Genomic DNA, 20,509 nt, shown 5'->3' on the forward strand with positions numbered 1-20,509 from the left:
GGGTACATCCTTTTTTTCTGAGGCCTATGGCCCTGGTCCTAGACTCTCCCACTCGTGGAAACATCCTCCCCACATTCACTCTATCTATTCACTTTTCTATGTATCTATGTGTCCAGGCCTTTCACTATTCGGTAAGTTTCAATGAGGTCCCCCCTCGTCCTTCTAAACCCCAGCGAGTACAGGCCCAGTGCCTGCAAACGCTCATCATATGTTAACCCAATCATTCCTGGGATCATTCAATTAAACCTCCTCTGGACACTCTCCAATGCCAGCACATCCTTTCTCCAATATGGGACCCAAAACTGCTCACAATACTCCAAATGTGGCTTGACAAGTGCCTGAGCATTACATTACTCTTTTTGTTTTGTAGCCCTCAAAATAAATGCTAGCATTGCATTCGCCTTCCTTACAACCCATTCAAATTGCAAATTAGCTTTTTGTGAATCCTGCACCAGCACTCTCAAATCCCTTTGCACCTCTGATTTCTGAATTCTCGCCCCATTTAGAAAATAGTCTATGCCTTTATTTCTACCACCAAAATGCATGACCCCACACTTTGCCATGCTGCATTCCATCTGCCACTTCTTAGCCCTCTCTCCCAATCTGTCCAAGTCCTTCTGCAGAGTCTCTGCTTTCTCTACAATAACTGCCCCTCCACCTATCATATCATCTGCAAACTTGTCCACAAAGCCTACAATTCCTTCATCCAAATAATTTATGTACTTCGTGAAGAGTAGCGGCCCCAGCACCGAACCCTGCGGAACACTGCTAGTCACTGGCAGCCAACCAGAAAAAGCCCCCTTTATTGCCACACTCTGCCTTCCGCCATCCAGCCAACCTGTTATCCATGCTAGTATCTTCCCTCTGATTACATGGTCTCTCATCTTCTTTAGCAGCCTCGCGTATGGCACTTTATCAAAGGCCTTCTGAAAACCCAGGTAAAGCACATCCACTAATTCTCCTTTATCTATCCTGCTATTTACTTCCTCAAATAATTCCAGCAGGTTTGTCAGGCAAGATTTCCCTTTCACAAAACCATCTTAACTTCAGCCAATTTTATTGTGTGCTTCTAAGTACTCAAAAACCTCGTCTTTTATAATGGACTCTAAAATCTTACCAACCACTGAAGTCAGCCTAATCGTCCTATAGTCTCCACTCCTCTGCCTAGCTCCCTTGTACAGCGGAGTAATATTTGCGATTTTCCAATCATCTGGAGCCACTCCTGACTCCAATAATTCTTGAAAGATCACAACTAATGCCTCCACAATCTCTAAAGCCGTCTCTTTCAGAACACTAGGGTGCAGTCCATTTGGTCCAGGTAACTTAGTCACCTTCAGAACTTTCAGCTTCTCAAGCACCTTCTCTTTAGTGATGGCCACTGCGCTAACTTCCACCCCTTGACTCTCCCGAATTTCTAGCACATTACTAGTGTCTTCTACTGTGAAGACTGAAGCAAAAAACATATTCCATTCCTTTGCCATATCTTTATTCCCCATTATCACTTCATCAGCATCATTTTCCAGCGGTCCAACATCCACTCTTGCCTCTTTTTCTTACCACCTTGATATCCATGTAGACTTCCTCCATAAGCAATTCCTTATTTGCTCCGTCAGTGAGCTCTGTCAGAAACAAATAAATTCTGTCAAACGGTTCTTGCCCTTTGTATATTCTATGACCTATCATCTTACATTTGTCCCGTTTTCAGTACAAGGGTAGAATTTTCTGAGTTCCCAGTCCATCATAACAGATTCTAGCCATTCTATTGCAATTGGCATTCTGACACATCTGCCTGGATTATCTCTGCCACTGTTAATTATTGACATTTTCAAGTTGCAAGGCATCGAGAGGTTCAAGTTTTATATTCTATCTTCTGAGGGACAGAGTTTTTACTTGGTGCTGGAGTAAATCAGAACAATTAAGTCAGACAAATACTGGAATCTCAAACAAAAATACAAGCTGCTGTGGAGGAACTCAGCGGGTCAGGCAGCATCCGTCTGAAGCAAAGACATAGTCAACATTGTGTATGAAAACCTACGGGTGAAAGGGGAGATAGCCAGTATTGAGGTGAGAGGGAGGGGTGAGACGAGAGATAACAAGCCTTGGGGTAATCCAGATGAGGAGTGGTCGATGGGCTGATGGAGCCTGATGGGTGAAGAGAGAGCAGACCTAGCAACAGATTATGGGGTGATAAGTAGAGACAACAAAGCTGCAAAATATGGAATCTGATGAGAAAGGAAGCTGAGGAACCTGATAAGAGAGGAATGGTGGGTAGATGGGAACAGTAAGGGGAGGAGGGTGGGTGTTCAACAGATGGAACCAGGTGGGGGAGGGAAGAGAAACTGGGTAATGTGACTGGAGAGTGGGGGGGGGGGGTGTTTAAAAAGATGTGGAAATATTTGGGTGGATCAGAAGAGAGAAAGGAAGAGAGAGCAAATTGGAAAATTCAATGTTCAAGCCATTGGGCTGCACACCACCCAGGTGGAATGCAAGGTGCTGTTCCTCCAGTGTGCATTTAGCCACACCCTGCCGGCAGAGCAATCAGAGGATATACTGGTTGCTGTGGGATTGACTGTGGGGCTGGGGGTGTGAGTGTTAAAATTGCTTGCAACCAGGTGCTGAAGATGGGTATTGCAGACTGCCCAGGTGTTCGATAGTGGTCTGTACGTGGCCCTGCAGATCTGGAGGAGGCCACATCAAGAGCACCAAAATGCAGTAGAAGCGGTTGGAGGAGGTACATGTGAACCACCACCTCGCCTGGAAATGCTGTTCAGGTGACCGGATGGTGATGAGGGAGGAGGTGTAGAGATGGGTGTTGCACCTCCTTCAGTTGCAAGCTTTTATCTTGGTAATGAGCTTTCTGGCATTCTCTGATCTGCACATCGCTCTTCATATTAATGCCCACAGTGTCCAGGATTTCGTCATCATGTTTCAAAGTAAACCGATTTTGTCTTTTCAAATCTTATTTTCCATACCGAGGCATGGATGAGTCACAACTCCTTGCAACAGATCATTGGTTATAACGAAACAGAAAATGGTGGGAATATTCTGCATGAAAGCAGCATCTGTGAAAAGCGATAACATTTCAGGTCAATGATATTTCATCAGAACTGGTGATGATTAAACATCAACCAGAGATAATTACACAGAACAAATAACAAACTGTTGGAGGAACTTAACAGTTCAGGTAGCATCTGTGGAGGCAAGGAAATAGCCACAAATGCTACCTGACCTGCTGAGTTCTTCCATCATATTGGGTTTTTTTTTGGATCCAGATGCTAGCTTCTGCAGTCTCTTGTCTCCATATTAATGCAAAACATTTTTGAATAATATAACTGAGTCATAACTAAGCAACCAATATATCCAACACAACTGTGGGAGGTCAAAGATGGTAGTAAACTCTACCTTGAGCACATCTTTTGCATTTGCCCTAAGTAGGTCCAGTGGTGTGTTTGCTTGCTTGGCATAGGATGCTTAACTGTGCATTTAAAAGGTAGACCTCATGCTGAACAGCAGCAGCCAACTCAACCCAGGCCATGTTGAACCAAGCAACATCAATAGTTGGTAGACACAAAATGCTGGAGCAACTCAGCGGGTCAGACAGCATCTCTGGAGAGAAGGAATGGGTCACATTTCGGGTCAAGACCCTTCTTCAACGAGTTCAGCAACATCAATAGTTGGTTATCAATGGTGGAATAGTGTTACCAGACAACCGAAGATGCACTAACACTTTGCTCCCTCTTCATGGTCGCACCGCGGCAGTTAAACTCCTGAAGTAACACGGAAACCTCTGGCAGAATGTAGTACATCAACATAATACATGTGACCATGGTAGATAAGGAACTTGACGGTGGGGTCAACATGGGCGTCAAGATGACTGTGCAGCCGCCTTCAAGGTTGAGAAGGAAAGGTCCTAAACAGCTGCACAGAGCTTAAGACTTGTCATGTGTCAGAAGGAACTGCAGATGCTGGTTTAAACCGAAGATAGACACAAAATGCTGGAGTAACTCAGCGGGGCAGGCAGCACCCCCAGAGAGAAGGAATGGGAAACGTTTCCAGTCACGACCCTTCTTCAGACTGATGTCAGGGGAGAGGGAGATACAGTGATAAGGAAGCGTTAGGTGTGAAAATAGAACAAAGGGAATGGAGATCAAGGAAAATGTAGAATAGATCATTGTTAGCTGGGAGATAACAACAAAGCAAACAGAGATAAAATGTAGTCGGAGACAGTAAGACCAACCTTGATCTCCTTCACTAAAGCACTACTACTCCTAACCAAAACCACCAAGTTCAAATTTTGACATTGAGTGGGGGCACACAGTCTCTGTATGATATCTGTTTGGGTTTAAATGCAGACTGTCAGTGACCAAAGATTGAGGATCAGCAAGAAAGGAATATGGTTTAATTTCAGATAGTTTGTGTGTTAGTGCCACAGTGCATACATAATAACAAGTGACTGCTGGTTAAAGTACAGATGAACAACTGCTGTTTCTTTTACAGAATCGTGAACTGCAGATAATGCGAAAACTGGATCATTGTAATATCGTCCGATTACGATACTTCTTTTACTCGAGTGGAGAAAAGGTACACTTTTATATTTGCCATTCCCAAATGTCAGATGATATTTTTACACTTATTAGTGGAATTGCAAATTAAATACTTGAATCAAGATTAGCTTTTCCGTTTCGCAACAAAAGTTCTATTACACAAATTCCTAACCTAAATGTTTTGGTTGTCTTGCTATTAACCATGTATTAATGTTACATTGTATAAATCGGTTGATTATGAATGTAAGGGCAATTTAGATACAAAGAGGATCAGCCACATTTTTTTGACACAGGATTTTACTATACATTTGATGCATTTTACTGTACGGCACGACTTTCTTGGCTTGTTTCATTTGTTGTCCTTGCAGGCTAATGTTCATAACCATACGGAATTATGGTTCCACTGCCAGATATTAGGTTTAGTTTTGAAGAGCATTGGAAAGTGATGCCTTACCCATTTTGTGTCAATTAATCTTAATTCCACAGCCCCATTTCTAGTTCATTCATGCAACCTCATTGGCTCACATCAGTGACTTTGTTTTAGTGGAATCAGTTGAATGACAGAACTTAGCAACTTTTATTAAATTGAAATTGTCTACGTTATTTATCTAAATTGTTAGTCCACGTGCGTTTCTCAGTAGAAATTTGCGGTTTAAACATTTGCTTATATAAAAAAATGGGTCACATCCACTTGCACTACACAACTTAATAGTTACACCAATCAAGAAATTCACTTTATGCCTTGCACTTGCACCAACAAATGTAGAAATTAATTTATGTACACTTGCAAATACTGTGCCAATATTATTAAGAACAATAAAGTGTTGATGGTGTAGTGGCAACTTCAGTCCTTGCAATAAAGTCCTTCCGCTTGCCACCACTTCACAGAGGGTGGAGTAATCGATCCTGACGCAAACCAACAACAGAGAGATCTTAAAGATGTTTCAGTTTAATTAGTCGTTTATTGAAGTAGTAATACAAACAGATCTGTATCTCTCCAAGCTTTTCTCTCATTATAGGTCTGCTAAGAACTATATCTCGCCAAGCTCCTCCGTGTCTGACCCCTCCCGTCTTTGCATTCCCAGATATACCTCGTTTTGGCTCCTCCCAGTCCACTATGCCCATATATGTATTCATCTCACGACAACCCCCAAGTGTCCAAAAATAATACTGCAAGATGCAAAATAATATAATATGCTAAACAGCTAGTACAAACACACATGGCTCCTACATGTCGATTATATAATTTAATAAGCAAGAGAGCGGTTAGCCATTTGAGTTCCCAGTTGGCTACCTATCAAAATCCAAGTTCCACCTTGTTCAGTGGTTCTAGCTGTAGTTAATAAATTATTTTTGTCCCTATTATGTTCATAGTTTTATAACGGGCATAGTGCACTTTTGACTGCTGTGCTTTTTAAAACTTTAGTTATTTCAGCAGTGGAATGAATGGTGGTCCGAGCACATAACTTTCATTTAAGTCAGCCTTATTTAAACCTGCGAAACAGCCGTGTGACTATGCCTGGGTTTCCTCCTTGTCCAAGGGGAGACCGATACCGCTGAGTACTTTTCGTTTACACTTGCATTTACAGTGTAGCACAATAATTTAATACAATAAATTTAATGTCACATAAAATAGTGACAATTTCTGTCCAGAATATTGCTTTAAAGTAACAGCCATTTAAACATGAGCCTTGCATAATCCCTTACTGTAAAAATACAATTTATTTGTTCCCTCTTGTATGTTCAGTTCATTTGGTCCTTGGCTACTCAACGTTTCTCGTGATGGTGGCCTTTCGCAGGCCCCAGAGATCATAAGTTTCTGATAATTAAGTTTGAGATCTCTCTGAATATCCAAGCAATTTTAACAATGTTTGGGTTTGTGTGAATCTCTGCCATCAGACTCAGATCAAATTAGTTTATTGAGATATACACCATGGTGCAATGAAATTCCTTGGTCACATAAAGCCCACAGAGTAAACACTAATGATAAATACAATAAATATAATTGTGCAAAATAGCAGTATGGTGCAAGATTGCAGTACAATCTGAAGTAATACAAAAAACAAGCTAGAGTGCAATAATGGAATGAGGTAAAGTTAAGAGTAAAAGTACATGGCAGTTTACCCGGGAAGGGGGTGTGAAATAAGTGGTTCAGGAGTCGGATAGCAGTGGAGAGGAAGCAATCTTAAGTCTAGACATCACAGCTTTCAACCTCTTGTATATTCTGAAATTAGAGAGAAAAATAAACACCCAGTGTGGCAGGCATCCTTGACGATTGCTATTCATGTACCTACTACGTTTTCATCTCAAAGAAAGCTAATTGTTGTTTTGAGCAAACATTAACTCAAACCAATTCACATAAATGAAACAAAAATTGGGCAAAAATATTTTTATGTTGGGAGCTTTTCTTCTCTCGTAAATAGATCAACTGCATGTCTTCATGGTTGATATTAGGAATTCTAATTGTGGAGTCAAAAGTACCCACTGGTTCTAAGTTTTAAACTGCTGGAACTATAGGCAACATAACGGCCCAAGTGATTGCAGGGAAATTGCACCATTGGGCGGGAGGGTGGCAAATGTAAGACTCGGTTTTAAAAGTAGCTGGTTCAAGTGAAGAAACTATCGGAGCTATCACATTGGAGTTAAGTTGTTAAGAATTTCAACAACGTGGATTTTTAAAACTCACTTGCTCTCAAGAAACTTTTTATGCCTTTTCTCAAGAAATACGGGTTAAGATAACGAAAATACTGCAGATTAATTTTAAATTTAAATTTTCATGAGTACTGGACAAAAGAAATCTAGTATATTTTTAGACGTTCAGATGATGTGGATGTACTAGCAAGGCTAGCTATACAGGCCATTGCGATTGTTCCCTGAACTTGGTGATTTTTAGGTAAGGTCGCTGGGCTAGACCAGATCACAATGGCATCAGGGAAACGGATGAGAGAAGGGTAGGTAATCCTGGTCAAGAGTGAAGGGAGTTTAACAAGTTCGACCAGAAGTGTCCCACTGAAGCGGCTATCACTGATTAGGTTTCCATTCCAGATTTTATTTTATTACATTTGCTGTTTAAATTCCCTTGCTGCCTTGGTGGTATGCACATTTTTGTTTTCAGATTAAGTTTTTGGGGTTCTGGCTCATAATCTCATTTTGTGCACTTTCCGATCATAGCCATAGGAAAGCTAGATACAAAATGCTGGAGTAACTCAGCAGGACAGGCAGCATCCTTGGAGAGAAGGAATAGGAAATATGGCCTATGAGTAGATGAGGTAAAAGGCAAAGAAAACAAAATTGGTTGTTTTGGCCAAAAATGGTAGAGTATTTTCAAATCTGTGTTGAAGCTACCATAATTAATAAATACATTGTCTGTACTTGAGAAATCGTGAGAATCCAAGGAGAGATAGCTCAATTGATAAAAAATTGGCTTCATGGAAGGTGGAAGATAGCTGCTAGGACTGGAGGCTTGTGACTAGTGGTGTGCCTCAGGATTTGGTGCTGGGCCCACTACTGTTTGTCATCTATATCAATAATTTGGATGAGAACATAACACGGCAAGATTAGCAAGTTTGCAGATGATACAAAAGTGGGTGGTTTTGCAGACAGTGAAGTTGGTTGTGAAAAATTACAGCAGGATCTTGATTGATTGGCCAGGTGGGCTGAGGAATGGTTGATGCAATTTAATACAGAGAAATGCAAGAGGTGTTGCATTTTGGGAAGTCTAACATGGGCAGGACCTACACAGTGAATGGTAGGGCTCGGGGAGTGTTGTGGAGCAGAGGGATCTAGGAGTGCAGGTCCATGGTTCTTTGAAGGAGGAGTCGCAGGTACATTGGCCTTTATCAGTCAGAGTATTGAGTATAGATGTTGGGAGATCATGTTGCAGTTGTATAAGACGTTGGTGAGGCTGCATTTAGAGTATTGTGTTTAGTTCCGGGCACCATGCTATAGGAAAGATGTTGTCAAGCTGGAAAGGGTACAGAGAAGATTACGAGGATGTTGCCAGGACTAGAGGGTCTGAGCTATAGGGAGATATTGAGTAGGCTGGGACTCTGTTCCATGGAGCGCAGGAGGATGAGGGGTGATCTTATTGTGTATAAAATCATGAGAGGAATAGATCTGGTAGATGCACAGAATCTCATGCCCAAGTAGGTGAATCGAGAACCAAAGGACATAGGTTTACGGTGAGGGGGAAAAGATTTAACAGGAATTTGAGGGGTAACTTTTTCACACAAATTATGTTGGGTGTCTGGAACAAGCTGCTAGAGGAGGTAGTTGAGGCAGGAACTATCCCAACATTTAAGAAACAGTTAGACAGGTACGTGGACAGGACAGGTTTGGAGGGATATGGACCAAACATGGGCGGGTGGGACTAGTGTAGCTGGGACTTTGGCCGGTGTGGGCAAGTTGTGCCGAAGGGCCTATTTGCACATTGTATCACTCTATGATAACAAGCATGCAGACATACACATGCGCACAGTGTTTCTACAGTCAGGTTTGTGCTGGATGAACTATCCAGGATGGAAGTAAGGGATGGGAGCTTTAAGTAGGTCTGCAAGACTGCATTTGGAGTAATCAGAGCACATTTGGGCCCCATATCTGAGGAAGGATGTACTAGCTCTGGAGAGGGTCCAGAAGAGGTTTACAAGAATGATTGTAGGAATGAGTGGGTTATATGATGAGCATTTGACAGCACTGGGCCTGTACTCGCTGGAGTTTAGAAGGTTGAGGGGGGACCTTATTGAAACTTACAGAATAATGAAAGGCATAGATAGTGTAAGAAAATAACTGCAGATGCTGGTACAAATCGAAGGTATTTATTCACAAAATGCTGGAGTAACTCAGCAGGTCAGGCAGCATCTCAGGAGAGAAGGAATGGGTGACGTTTCGGGTCGAGACCCTTCTTCAGACTCCCTCTCCCCCTCTCCCCTCCCCTCTCCTCCCTCTCCCCCTCTCCCTCTCACTCTCCCCCTCCCCTCCCCCTCCCCTCTCCCCCTCCCCTCTCCCTCTCCCCCTCCCCTTCCTCTCTCCCTCTCCCCCTCTTCCTCACCCTCCACCCTCAACCCATACCTCCACCCTCAACCCTTACCCTCACCCCCTTAACCCTTACCCTCCCCCCTTACCATTATCCTTACCCTCCCACCCTTTCCCTCCCCCCTTACCCTCCCCCTCCTTACCCATCCGATTACCCTTCCCCTCCCCCCCCACTCTGTCCCCAGAAAATCCCCCTTATCCTCCTCCTTCCCTAGGTGATAGATTTAAACTTTAAAATGTGAATAACTTGAAAAATGTAACAATTTCAATGAAACATTTTCCATTAGCACCAAAGGGACAACGGTGAGTAAGGTGAGCCTAAAGTTGTTGCGCTATCGTGTACCGTTTTGGCTGTAGTTCAGGAACAAACAAACAAGAGTTTTAGTATGTAGGTTAGACAGATTTCATGGTGTCATACCAATAAAGGAAACCAAGGGTGGCTTTAACATGCACACAGCTCAACACTTGTTTCAGAGTTTGGATATTATTCCCTTTAGAATGTGATTAAAACATAAATATTTTAATTATTAAGGTAATGCCCATGTGTTCCTATCACCCATTGCCCCTTAGCTGTATATAATGGCCATAATTGTTGTAATGGATGGTTTGGTATGCTTTATGCAGAAGGTTCTAACTCATTCCCAGGAAGATTTTGTAGCTGAAACTTTTTGTCCTCTATGCAGATGCTGCCCAAGCTACAAAGTGTTTCCTATTGTTATGAAAACAGAAATTGGTGGAGATAGCTAGCAATCCAGCCAATGCTCACTTGAAGAAGATGCTGCCTGATCTGCTGGAGTTCTCCAGCATTTTGCTGATTTTTATTTTAGATTTCCGGAATCTGTTTATCACATTTAATAGCTTCAATTGTTTGTTCTAGAATTCCACATCGAGGGTGATTTTTTTTAAATGCGTGTGATTTAGTTTGTCCAACTTCACTGCTCACTCTATTCCAATGTATTTAATAACTAAGAGATGGATGCATTTCAGCAAGCTCTATTGAGATGTTATGGAATGATTCTTTAATCAGACCAGAAGACATGAGAGAAGAATTAGGCCCATCTAGTCTGCTCCGCCATTCGATTATGGCTGATCTATTTTTCCCTCTCATCCCCATTCTTCTGCCTCCTCCTCATAACATTTGGCACCCTAATCAAAAACCTATCAATCTCCACTTAAAAAAAAAAAACAATAACGGCCTCCACTGTCAGCTGTGGTAATGAATTCCACTGATTACACCATCCTCTGGCTAAAGAAATTCCTCCTCATCTTCATTCTAATGGTGTGTCCTTTTATTCTGAGGCTGTGCCCTCTAGTCCTAGATTCCCCCACTACTGGAAACATCCTCTCCACATCCACTCTATCTAGGCCTTGCATTATTCAGTAAGTTTCAATGAGATTCCCCCCTCATCCTTCTAAATGTCCAGTGAATACAGGCCCAGAGTCTTCAAATGCTCATCATACGTTAACCCGATAATTCCTGGGATAATTCTCGTAAACCTTCTTTGGACCCACTCCAATGCCAGCACATTCTTCCTCAGATGTGGGGCCAAACTGTTCATAATATTCCAAATGTGCCTGACCAGTGCCTTATAAAGCATCACTATTACATCCTTGCTTTTACATTCTAGTCATCTCAAAATGAATGCTAACTTTGCAGGCCAAAGGTGCACATCAAAATAGTGTCTTTATTTCTAAAATAAACGGCATCAGAAATGTTAATTGCTTTCTCATCTGTATTTTAAAACTATTTTAATATTTAATTCTTCAAGGCGGAAGGGCATGTTAAGAAAGGATCACAATGGTATGGAGCCTTGTTATAGTCAAGGCTGGATAAAGATGGCACATTGTCTTCCTTGAAGCAAAGATATCGGTAAAACCAGTTATTTTTCGAGCAATTTGCTAGTGGTAAGCTTCTGCTACTGGCTCACCAGCTGATGTTTCTTACACTCATAAACTCAGCAGGTCCCAGATCCCAAGCTTCCTTTTAATCTGCCAGATTTTATTTCACGTGCTCTCTTTAAACATGCCGGACCTGCCAGAAAAGTTTATACACTAATTTGTTTTGGTTGTTAAACAGTATGGGATATTAATTATGAGTAACAGACAATATAACAACCAACAAAGTCCTGAGGTCAGAGTTTTACTGTACTCTTTTTTCTTTACTCCAGGTGATTTATTATTTATTTAAATTTTCAAGCTGCAAGGCCGGATTCTAATTTGTGACTCTGGAGTAATGGTCCAGTGTTCTAACCATTGTGCTGCCGTACTGTTCTGGTTATATGTAATGGGAAGATAAGTAGGTGAGGCGTTGAATGGAGAGTCAAGGTTTTGCTGAAGGAAACCCATAAGGATGCTCTTTGGGCAGAATGTTTCCAAAATGCCAACAAGAAAAGGGAACTATAACAAAACACAGTGAAGCAGCTTTTAGTCACTGCTTCGTGCATCTGGAATAAACTCCCCGAAGAACTCAAACAGGCCCAAACTCTAAATATATTCAAAACTAGGCATAAAACCATGTTCTGCAGTGTATATGACTAGCACTTTGATTCTTGCTACTCTATATATCTTACTTTTGGTCTATTCGTATTACTTTTTATATTTTATTACTTTTTATCTAATTTTATTACTCTATCATTCGCTCGTGTGTCAGACGACGTTAGCTCGCTGTTGGCTTCTGTCGTCGTCCAACATGTTGACAGAATTGGTTGCCCGACGCGTCACAGAGTGCATCGTGTTGTCTTTTCCGGGGGATCGCCATGAGGAGGCTTCTGTCATGATTCCCCTTTACTCTATTAATCTGACTTATAACTATTAATTATTTAGAAACATAGAAACATAGAAAATAGGTGCAGGAGTAGGCCATTCGCCCCTTCGAGCCTGCACCGCCATTTAATATGATCATGGCTGATCATCCAGCTCAGTATCCCGTCTCTGCCTTCTCTCCATACCCCCGGATCCCTTTAGCCACAAGGGCCACATCTAACTCCCTCTTAAATATAGCCAATGAACTGGCCTCAACTACCTTCTGTGGCAGAGAATTCCACAGACTCACCACTCTCTGTGTGAAGAAATGTTTTCTCATCTCGGTCCTAAAAGACTACCCCCTTATCCTTAAGCTGTGACCCCTGGTTCTGGACTTCCCCAACATCGGGAACAATCTTCCCGCATCTAGCCTCTCCAACCCTTTAAGAATTTTATATGTTTCAATAAGATCCCCCCTCAGTCTTCTAAATTCCAGCGAGTATAAGCCTAGTCTATCCAGTCTTTCTTCATATGAAAGTCCTGCCATCCCAGGGATCAATCTGGTGAACCTTCTCTGTACTCCCTCTAAGGCTAGAAGGCTAAGGCTAGAATCTTATTACTCTTATTATTTGTATTTTCCTACCTTTTATCCTTGTTCTGCATTTTTATGTTCTGTGTAAAGCATTTTGAATTGCCATTGCTGTATGAAATGGGCTATATGCGGCACCTGCGGCATGGTGGCGCAGCGGTAGAGTTGCTGCCTTACAGCGAATGCAGCGCCGGAGACTCGGGTTCGATCCTGACTACAGGTGCTGACTGTACGGAGTTTGTACGTTCTCCCCGTGACCTGCGTGGGTTTTCTCCGAGATCTTCGGTTTCCTCCCACACTCCAAAGACGTACAGGTTTGTAGGTTAATTGGCTGGGCAAATGTTTTTTTTAATTGTCCCTAGTGGGTGTAGGATAGTGTTAATGTGCGGGGATCGCTGGGCGGCGGAGACCCAGTGGGCCGAAGGGCCTGTTTCTGCACTGTATCTCTAAATCTAAAAAAAAAGAATCTAAACTTGCCTTGCCTTGCCTTGAATGCTCTATGTCAATAGATAATAAGTCCAGGTGCCAAATAGACTTGTTGATGGTTGAGATTTTGGGGAATTGTTGAAAAAGAAGATACCAGGTATTTTCCTTGGACTCTGGTTATTCTGGTGCAATGTTGCTTCAGACTGAAGAAAACTAAACCTGATGATGCTTGAAATAACAGTGGAAAATGATGGAAGTATTACTCAGTTTTGGTACAGAATGGAAAGTATGATTATCTGAAACTTTTAATTTTATTGTGCCAAGTCTGAAAATGAGGAGCCAGTGCTTGAACTCTCCGATGTCCAAGAGTGAGTGGAATGGAAAATTAAAATGGTAGACAATTGGAAACCTAGAGTCGCCCTTCAGACTGTCAGCAAAGCGCTCGCCCAATTTACTTTGATTTCCCCAATCTATTGTGGAGGAGATGCAACTTGTAAAAGGTACAACCAAATTACTGCACCTTCTTCAGAGGATGTTTCATTCCCTGTGTGGTAGGAATGGAAGGGAAAAGGACACCAGGTGCTGTAATAAAGGGGGGGGTCGGAGGGGGAGGGGTGGACGTGCTGTGAAAAGGGGAGTGGGTGTGTGGAGATAGAAGAGTTTGACCATTGTTGTGAAATGAACTAATCCTTCACAATGCTGTGTGTTGGGGGGGGGGGGGGTGATGTCTGGTAATGACAAAAAGGCCTCGGGAGTAGTTGGTATTAACGGTAGCCAGAGGTCTCCTCCCTGAATCATAGCTTGGATTCTGTTCATCCAATGGACATTACCTTCAAGAAAAATGCAAAGAGTAGCACCAGCCACTATACATGACTATTTTGAACCTTGCCATCATTTTTTCGTTCCATCAGTTATATGGAACTGCTGAACAAGCCTGCTCAGGTTCAGCTGCCCACAGAAATTAGTCTTCATTTTTACACTTGCTCCATAACGCAATGCAAGCCATGACATAAACCATAGGAACAATTCTCTTCAAAGGCAAGTGTCATAAAAGGGTGAGTCATTACTCCACATCATTGATCTTTCTTGCTGCTATATTGCATCTTGCTTCCAACAAGCTGACCGCAGGAGTGGCACAAATTTTCAGAGTTAGCGAGAAGCTGCTTAATGTGTCAGCTACATTCCAGATCTAAACCTTTTCAAGTTGAACACTTTCATTTGTGTGAGCTCAGAACCTGAGCAACATGCCATTGTTGATGCTTACACTGCACCATTTAGGAGAACCAGCATTTTACTTGGCATTCACAGAGCTCCTCTACCAGCCTGTTCCTTCGCTTTACAAAGCAATTAAAGTTAATAGCAAGATGCTGAGCAATCTGGAACACTTTGCACTGGAGCCACCTCTGAATGAAGGCAGACGTTGAAAATGAAATTCACTGCCACCGTCAAAATGCCAACACGGCCTTAGTTTGCTCGAGGAAAATATATTTGGTCAAGACCTTGCACCTAGCTTAAAACTCCCTAAGCGGTGATTCTGTGACTGCCTGCAGCTGGCATCTCAAGCCACTGGCTGTCTTTGTCAAAACCTCCAAATTCACTGGTAAGGCGATTAAAAGGAAGGTAATAAGGCCCTAGATGTACTCATCAGCTACATTGGGCTGACCTGATCATTCACGTGCCAAACAGCAAACTCTCTATTCCAAACTTTGTCATCAGAACAGATTATCAGAACGATAGAGGAAAAAAATTCAATCATGTGTTCTCAAAGATGCCTTGAAGAAATACATCATCCCCTTTAACTCCTGGGAAACCCATGCCTCATGATGACTCCGTGTGGGGGGCTTTGGGATGTTGAGAGCCTTGAGGCCATGCATCCGGAGTACAACGAGGCTCTGTGCAAGAGTGAACCATCTGCAGAGGCATGTATATACCTTTTATTAAGCATGCAAGGATCTGGCAAATACAGAACTTTGTTGGAAAATGTCAGAGTGCCAATTTTGGAACAATAAATAAACTTGTTTACCCAAAGAGAGATTTCAGTTTCCTGATATGCAGAAGGATCTAGTCCACATAAGACTAATATAAAAATGCGGTAACTAATTAGGAAAGCAAAAAGAATGTTATAATTCCTTCTGATGAAAATGGAATGTAAAGAGAGGAAGATGATATGTCAGTTGTTTAGGAAATTAGCAAGACTACATTTGGAGTACTGTGTATGATATTTGTCTCCTAATTTAACGAAGAGTATTAAATTCACTGTAAGCAGTTTTAGTAAGGCTGCCTGACCTAATACCTAGAATGAACAGATTTTTGTCATTAGGGAAGGTTGAACAGGTTAAGTCTTTATCCAGTGAAGTTTAGCAGACTGAAGAAAATGTAAGGACCGGTGGGGTCAGATTAAAATCAGTCTGAAGAAGGGTTCCAACCCGATACATCACGTATCTATTTCCTCCAGAGATGCTCTTGACCCTCTGTTAGTCCAGCACCATGTCTTTTTTTGTAAACCACCATCTGCAGTTCCTTGCAGGTGGACAAACATGAAGAGTATGTTTCAACTTGTGAGAGAATCTACATCCCACAATGTCTGTGCCGAACATAATGTCAAATTAAACTAATATCCTCTGCCTGCACGTGATTCCTCCTTCCATTCCCTGCAGAGCCATGTGCCTATCTAAAAGCCTCTTAAACACCACTGTCATATTTGCATCCACCAGCACCCCTGGCAGTGCTTTCCTGGCACCTAAAACACTCGGTATGAAACCAAAACAAAATATTGCCCTGAACATCTAAAGTTTTCCCTATTCTGACCTTAAAGCTATACTCTAGCATTCAATATTTCCACTCTGGGGAGAAAAGATTTTGACTGTCTACTTTATATAGTTTTATCAGGTCTCCCCTCTGACACCCCGAAGAAATCAACCCAAGTCTGTCCAACATCTCCTTATAGCTAATACCCTCCAATCCAGACAACATGCTGCTGGACATCTGCTGCATCCTCTGCAAAGCCATCACATCTTTCCCATAATGAGGCAACCAGAACTGCACACAATACTCCAAATATAACCAAAGTTTTATTAAGGTGCAACAGAGATTGCTTTATAATATATTTTTTCAGTCCAAGGTAGTCATGAGTCTTTATAACTCTCTTCCTCAAAGAGTGCCGGATGCAGAATCTTTGAATAATTTTACAGCAGAGATAATAAATTCTTGAAAGGTGAAAGGATGCAGAGGGTGGTTGAAAAGGTGAAGCTGAGATTGCAGTTGAATTCACCATAATCTTCTTGGATGGTGAAATTAGCTTAAGGGGTTAAATAGCCTACCCCATTTTGGTCATATCTCTACATGCGCTTTTCTCTGATCCATTGAATGATGCCATTATGATGGAGGTAGGCAGTTATGTAATAAGCAGCTGAAACGAATAAGTGCGCTTCATGTGCAGGCGAGTCATCGACTCACGTCCTTTACCATGAGTCATAACTGGGTGGCAGTCTCATAATTGCAGGTAAAGAAAGCACAACCTTTCAGGTGACTTGATAAGACTAACATTCAGTTAATCTTTTTACTTGGGCAATAGAAAGACTGCCAATGTATTTTTACTTTACATTTAAGTACAGACTTGTGATTTTATAATGCTGTTCACATGCCATCCAGGTAATCCAAGAAATTTTATTGCATTTAAAGGAGTTTTTGAGTTGTAGGAAATGCACAGCAGGATCCAGCAAACGGATGTGTAATAATGATTAGATAATCAACATCACTAAAACAGATTACTAAATAAATAACAGCTAGAGCTCATGGGTTAAATTACGAGAAAAACATACAAATTTAGGATGAATTTCATTCATTACTAAAGTATAGTTAATCAGAGTGCTAAAGTCATATATATATAATGATATAATCCTGGTTGATACAGGAAAGAGTAGTAATTCTTCTGGTCGAGAAATTCTAAACAAGGAAATATGATCTCAAAGTTAGAGCAAGGCCATTCTTCCTAAATTTTGAAAATGTAGTTTCACATGCAGTGTAGGAACTCTCTTCCAAAGAGGCCCTGGGTGCTGAGTCAATTGAAAACTCCCCTTGATCCATTTGTTTATATTTCTTCACTGGTCTTTCAAAAAAAACGTCCCCTATATTTCACAGCCATTGCTGCAGGTGCTCCTTGGCTTACAGAACAGTTCCCTTCCTGGACACTGCACGTCAGAAACGCAGGCACGATCCAAGTTCCTACACCGCATAAGATGTCAGAAGAGGTAGAGTAGATAGTCTGTAGAACATTTTAAATCTCATTATGCCTTTGCTGATATTAACACCTTTATTTCAAACTTGGCCAAATCTGTCCTTTGAGAGATTTTCCTGTAGATGAGGTATTAAATGCTATTGGAGGTTTTATAAAAGACACTCTGCTGCTAGATGGGATTCGATAAATGGACATCAATATGTTAACTAGAATGTGCTCTTGAGTGTAGTTTAGAGATACAGCATGAAAACAGGCCCTTCGGCCCACAGAGACCCCGCCGACCAGTCATCACCCGTGCACTAATTCGACTAGGACAATTTACAGAAGCAAATTAACCTAAAAACCTGTGCATCTTTGGAATGTGGGAGGAAAATGTAGCACCTGGAGAAAACCCACACGGTCGCAGGGAGAAGGTGCACACTCCGAACGGACAGCAGCCGAGGTCAGGATCAGGTCTCTGGCGCCGTGAGACAGCAGCTCTACTGCTGTGGCACTATGCCGCCTTACGCCAGTTTGTTGTGGCAAAATTCCAGCTAGTGTCAAGAACAGTCACCTGCAGCAGCCGCAAAGTCCATTCCCCCAACGTCACAAATGCTGGTTCACATGTAATAAGTCAGGCATCTGAACTGGCAATTCCCAGTACACCCATCTCCCAACACACTTCCCTTAATGCTTAGTGCTTGTGTTCTGGATGTTGCTGTTGGTTCCCATTCTTGATGATGGTCCCTGGCATTTGTTTGCTTAAACATTTGTGCCTGGATCAGATTCATGTTTAAAAGTAGATTGAACTTTTTCCAGGTTTATTTACTTAATTAAACAATGATCTAGAACTCTTGTTGGGTATGGGGAAACAATTGGACACATCTTCCAGCAGGGAAGTATAGAATCTTCACCTGTTCTCCGGACCCAATTGTTCTATTCTAATTTTCCATATAGCACTTTTCTCCACTTAAGTTCTTTGCAGACCATTCTATTTTGCATTTAACTAGCGTATCACGGCCTGGCGTAGCAAGACCAATGTACCAGGAATGCAGGAGTGTGGTGGAATCAGCCCAGTCCGTCACGGGCACTGCCTTCCCCACCGTTGAAAGCATCTACATGAGGCGTTTCCTCACGAAGGTGGCATCTTTCAATCAGACCATACCACCTTCTCACTGCTACCACCAGGCAGATACAGAAGCCTGAAGTCCCACACCACCAGGAACAGCTGTACATCAGCTTCTTGAATCTTAGCAATGGAATGCTAGGACCAGCCCTTGCACTGCCATGGACTTGTTTACCAGAATGCTGCCTGAATTAGAACGCATGACCTGTAAAGAGAGATTGGGCAAACTTGGATTATTTTCTCTGGAGCGTGGAGACTGAGGGGACACCTGCTAGAAGTTTATAAAATTGACAGTCAGAACCTTTTTTTCCCCCATGCTAGAAATGTGAAAGACCAGATGGCATAGCTTTAAGGTCAGAGGGGAAAAGTTTAAAGAACAGTAAAATACGACATAGTAACAGGTTTTTATACATAGAGGCAGGTGCCTGGAGGAGGTGGAAGCAGATACGATAGCGGCGTTCAAGAGATTTTTAGATAAACACATGAATATGGATCACATGCAGGCAGAGGATTAATTTAATTTGGCCTGATATTGTGGGCTGAAGGGACTGTTCCTGTGCATACTATGTTCTGAAAATTGTTGGCTTAGTTATATTAATGATGCCAAAGTGATTGGATGCAAAGGATTCCTTTGAGCTTAGAATGCGAAGTCATACCATGGAAGTCACTCAACCTTTGAGGACAGCTTTCTTTACGTTTTGTAACAAGACTCTTTTCTTCATTGACTGCAAAGTCCAGATGCAAGTGTCATATCGCTAACCAGGACAACTTTCCAATACCAGTTATTACAATATGATTAAAAATAATTTTAACAGCACCTTCACCCTTGATTCAGAGGAATGGAAGATTCCTATTACACAATACTAGTGCCCCTAATTTTTGCCCTTACGGAATTCACAAATAACCTAGAGATTTGATATATGGAATAAAATTTACTCTTATTAAATTTATGTTGAAGGAGAAAAAGTAAATAAATATTTTTGTTTTTCTGCTTATGATGCACGTGCAAATCATATGGCTTTGCGATGTGGAAAATCGCAATAATTAACCTTCCTGTAATTTGGGGTCACTGTGCCAGGAAAGTGAAAGACACTATTGGAAAAAAATGATAGGGTGCGGTAGGCTGAGAAGTCCCATATCACTCCACAGCAGATGAATTGCTTAAACAATTGCCTAATCCAGATTTGCAAATATATTACCACCATTTTAATTGTCAAGGCCATGTTAAGTCCTCTGCATGTGTAAACTAAGGATTTATACAATAATTGGAACTGTTTTATTTTATATGCTCCATGCACTTTATGGAAAAAATGGTGTCGATTTGCAATTCTGAGTAAAGATGAGCAAATGTTATGTAAAATAGCATGTAATGAAGCTAAATGTTTCTGTGGCTGAAGGATTAGAGCAAAACTCTGCAGTCCAGCCACATATAATCATGAACTGTGGTGGCCAACTGCTCAGCTCACGAGGATTGGCTCCAAGATCATACTCCTCAGTGATGGCAGGATCCCCACCAGCACAAAAGCCAATTCAATTCATTTCAGAATGTCATAAAATAGACTCGGAGCTGGAGAAATTCAGTAGGCCAGGCAGCATCTGTAGAGGGAATGACCAAACGGTGTTTTGGGTCACAGCAATTGTTGTGGGCTCAGACAGCATTTTACTGTAAACGTGCTCCAGTGCAAACTGTGCCTCTAGCCAAGTTATTCCAATACATTGGATGGACATAAAAATCTGGAGTAACTCAGCAGGGAAGGCAGCATCTTTGGAGAAAAAGAATAAATGACGTTTTGGGTCGGAACCCATCTTCAGACTTTTCCAGTACTGCATTGGCA

General features: G+C 41.8%; 1 protein-coding gene across 1 annotated transcript in view; it reads left to right on the plus strand.

Annotated features, from left to right (window-relative positions):
- Nucleotides 1-20,509, plus strand: part of gsk3ba (glycogen synthase kinase 3 beta, genome duplicate a) — a 113,634-nt gene that overhangs the window by 49,013 nt on the left and 44,112 nt on the right. Inside the window, exon 4 of the mRNA XM_078409046.1 lies at nucleotides 4,498-4,581. Within this exon, the coding sequence (XP_078265172.1) occupies nucleotides 4,498-4,581 (84 nt within the window). The remainder of the gene's footprint in view (nucleotides 1-4,497; nucleotides 4,582-20,509) is intronic.

The sequence above is a fragment of the Rhinoraja longicauda genome, chromosome 12, assembly GCF_053455715.1.
Source record: "Rhinoraja longicauda isolate Sanriku21f chromosome 12, sRhiLon1.1, whole genome shotgun sequence".
Lineage (NCBI taxonomy): Eukaryota > Metazoa > Chordata > Chondrichthyes > Rajiformes > Arhynchobatidae > Rhinoraja > Rhinoraja longicauda.